At 44.9% G+C, this 3370-nt stretch overlaps 1 protein-coding gene across 1 annotated transcript; it reads right to left on the bottom strand.

The window, feature by feature from the left end:
- Positions 1 to 370: 370 nt before the first annotated feature.
- On the bottom strand, positions 371 to 3120 carry LOC125528806 (the record flags this gene model as incomplete). Its single annotated transcript, XM_048693245.1, is given in 4 exon segments — positions 371 to 806; positions 1309 to 1363; positions 2049 to 2129; positions 2236 to 3120. A coding segment is annotated over 1 exon segment (843 nt), but the record flags the coding sequence as incomplete, so codon positions are not given.
- Between the last annotated feature and the right edge of the window lie 250 nt (positions 3121 to 3370).

Raw genomic sequence — 3370 nt, 5'->3', positions numbered from 1 at the left:
ATCAAAATGGATAAAAAAAGATGTATCTAAAACTAAAATACGTTTAGTTTAGATATATTTCCTTTTATCCATTTTAATGACAAGTATATTTTCTTTTCTTTTTAACCTCGCACTGGACATGTACTCCCTTCATCCGAAAATACTTGTCATCAAAATGGATAAAAAAAGATGTATCTAAAACTAAAATACGTTTAGATATATTTCCTTTTTATCCATTTTAATGACAAGTATTTCCAGACGGAGGGAGTATCTTGCTGGCAGTTGGCACTGGATGGATAATGGTTTTATGCTGAAATTGGGCACTGCCGTGCGCCTCCCCTGTTTCAGTGAGCAGCAGACAAATGTTTTTATCTATGTCCGGTACTATAGAAAAAGGAAAAAGAAAAACAGGGTGCTGACTGCTGACCCCATTCTTCACACTGAATACATCATTGCTATCCACTCGACTCGTTTACGACGCCGCATAACATAAGAGAACCTTCGCCCACAAACATTTTTCCACAACCTGATACAGTATACTACACTATTACAAAACCATATGGGTTCTTCCACAGGACAGGATAAAGAGATGGATGTCATCCTCCTGCCAGGGTAGGATAAAGTTCAGAGCATAGACAGAGCTTCATATGTTGTTGTTGATACGGTGTCAGGCGGTTCTTCATTTTCCAGCACCCCAGGCTTGCTGCACCCCTTCAGTCCTATTGATTGATTATGTCCGCCCAACAGGCCACCATCCCAACGGAAACTTCGTCCATTACTTGCTGGAACAACCCCACCTGTTTATGGCTTTCTGCTTGGTTCCTTGCCTGCGATAAAGACCACAGGTTGAGCCAATATCCAGTTTATATGCCATCAATTTGTTTGTTTCTAGTTGGCCACGAGATCCACAGTTAACACTATTTTCCCCCCAACCTGTATGCTACAGGACCTAATCATGTCAGTTTCAGTCCTAAAAAACTGCAAAGAGAAATGTAGATGAAGTTGGCAGTGATAACGAATCGCTACTACAACCTACAACCACTGCTATTTAGTTGACTTGTAAGGTGCTGACTCGACCAGTCCCCTACAAGTCTAAATACTTATGCCTAGCATCGAACCGAAATAAACCAACTGCTAGGATATAATCCTGATTCACTGATTCAAACATACACTTTCGATGATAATCCTAATCAAATAAATCAAAACTTTTAAAAAAATATAGATAACAGGTAATACAACATGGCACTGTTATTGCTGTTGCTTGAGCCCACGCCCATGCATATACTGACAAAACAATAGTGAGGAACTAGGTAATGGAAAAGGAGGGACCTCAAATGATATTTGCTTTCAGCAACCAGTTTCTCTGTCAGTTCCGTCACAAGGGCTGCAAGGATACAAATGTCATCATGTGTTAGCTAGCATTCAGATAAAAGTAGCTTAAAGAAAACAAATAAAAACAGAGAACTTGACAGTGTGAGCTAGCATACAGATAAATGTAGCTTGAAGAAAACGAATAAAAACAGAGAACTTAACAGAAAACTTCGCAAAACTGCATGTGTTAGCTTATGTTTAAGGAATAAGGAAAATACCAAGATACAAGTGACTGCAACAGAATAAACAGAAGTGAGTTGTGGCGTCAAATAGGATGTACTATTAATGAGCCTTGCAAACTCAAATTACAGTCCACATACGCCAATATAGTTCAATATTATCATAATATCTCCTAAAAATGCATTGATGCCTATTATCTGATCAAATAGCTTGAAAATAAGGTGAAAGTTAGAGGAATTTTATTGATCTCTTCATGGGGAGATGTGTGAACTCTGCATACTCTGTCCAAAAATCCCAACCTCTATGGTACAGGCCCTAACCATGTCAGTCTTGGTCCTAAAGAACTGCAGAGAGGAATGTAGATGAAGTTGGCAGTGATAAGAAATCGCTACTACAACCTACTAGCACTGCTGACTCGACTTGTCCCCTAGCAGTCTAAATACTATGCCTAGCATCAGATCAAAATAAACCAATACCACACCTAAGTCCTAACAAATTACTCGAGTATACTGCAGTACCTTGTAAAGCATTGGATTCTTCATCCATAGCAGAGTTGGTATCTTCCATGATCTGAATATCCTGCCAAGCTCTACCTGAATCTGTCATGTATGCTTCTGAATTAAATTTAAGGAACAATATATTACAAACACACTAACACCATGGTAGTGTGATTTTTTGGATAAAGTAGTACCCATGAATACGTACCATGGAGAACCAATTGGGCATGCATGTACAGGTATAAGTGTGCTAACACATCAATGACTTGAGTGAGCGAGCTTTCACAGGCTTCCTCCACCTCTTCTTAAACGGGCTCTTCCTCTTGATGTTGCCGTTGACGCCAACAACCCGGGGTTCATCGTTGCAGCCAAGTGCGTCGTCGCTGCTCTCCTCGTCGCCGCCCGCAATCCCGGCCAACTCATCACACCTAGGCTCATCAACGCGTGCTGATGCCGCTTGATGGTCTGCATCAACAGTTTGGGCTGGACCTGCAGTATGCTCTTCAGGCAGTGCCTCCTCCTCTTGCTCATCAGGTAAAGATTCCAGTACATTGCTGCTTGATCTCTGCCTCTTGCTGAGGGACGGGCCGAACCCGGCGTAGTATAAGTACCCCTCACCTGCATCGACACGCCTCCTCTTACGTGGCTTGGCGCTGCTGGAGGGTTTGGAGGCCGCTGATGAAGTCGGCGGCAGCGCAGACTTAAGATCTGAGTGATATATGCAAAAGGAATCAGGCTGGCTCACCGGCCGGCGGCAAAACCTCCTCTTGCCGTCATTCTTCTTGCACACCCAAAGTTCTCCTCCTCCGTCAGCCACGAAATCGTCGTCATCACTCTGAACCTCAGTGGTCTTCTTATGCCCCCACGCATTCTTCTCACCCCCTCTGTTTTCCATGACTGTCCTCTTCTTCTTGGCAACCTTCTGCCGCCGTTTGGCAAAGACCTCGTCAGCCATATCTCCTGCCATGTCCTCCCCCTTCCCCTCCCCTTCTTCCTCCCCCTTGATGGAGGCGGCAAGAATGCTGGCCTGGAAGAGCCAGCTCGTCCGGCATGGGACACTGACGAAGTATTTCCCCATGAAGTGTTCCACCTCCTGAAGAATGAAAAATCAAAAGTGCAGGTTAGTCAAAAGTGCAGAGCGCAAATATGTTTCCCCTCCCCCAGCTGCCTGCCTACTGTGCTGAAATGGAGCGTGGATCTTGTCAGGTTCAATCCGGCCGGCCGCCCGCCGTCTCCGCGACCCCAACCCGTAGCGGCGGCCATCTCCGCGGTTCGAACCCCAACCCGTAGCGGGGCCCATCTCCGCGACCTCAACCCATAGCGGCGGCAATCTCCGCGACCCC

Source organism: Triticum urartu, unplaced genomic scaffold, assembly GCF_003073215.2.
Source record: "Triticum urartu cultivar G1812 unplaced genomic scaffold, Tu2.1 TuUngrouped_contig_5129, whole genome shotgun sequence".
NCBI classification, from domain to species: domain Eukaryota; kingdom Viridiplantae; phylum Streptophyta; class Magnoliopsida; order Poales; family Poaceae; genus Triticum; species Triticum urartu.
The sequence above is the reverse complement of the archived record's forward strand: the minus strand, read 5'-3'. Positions and strand labels throughout refer to the sequence as shown.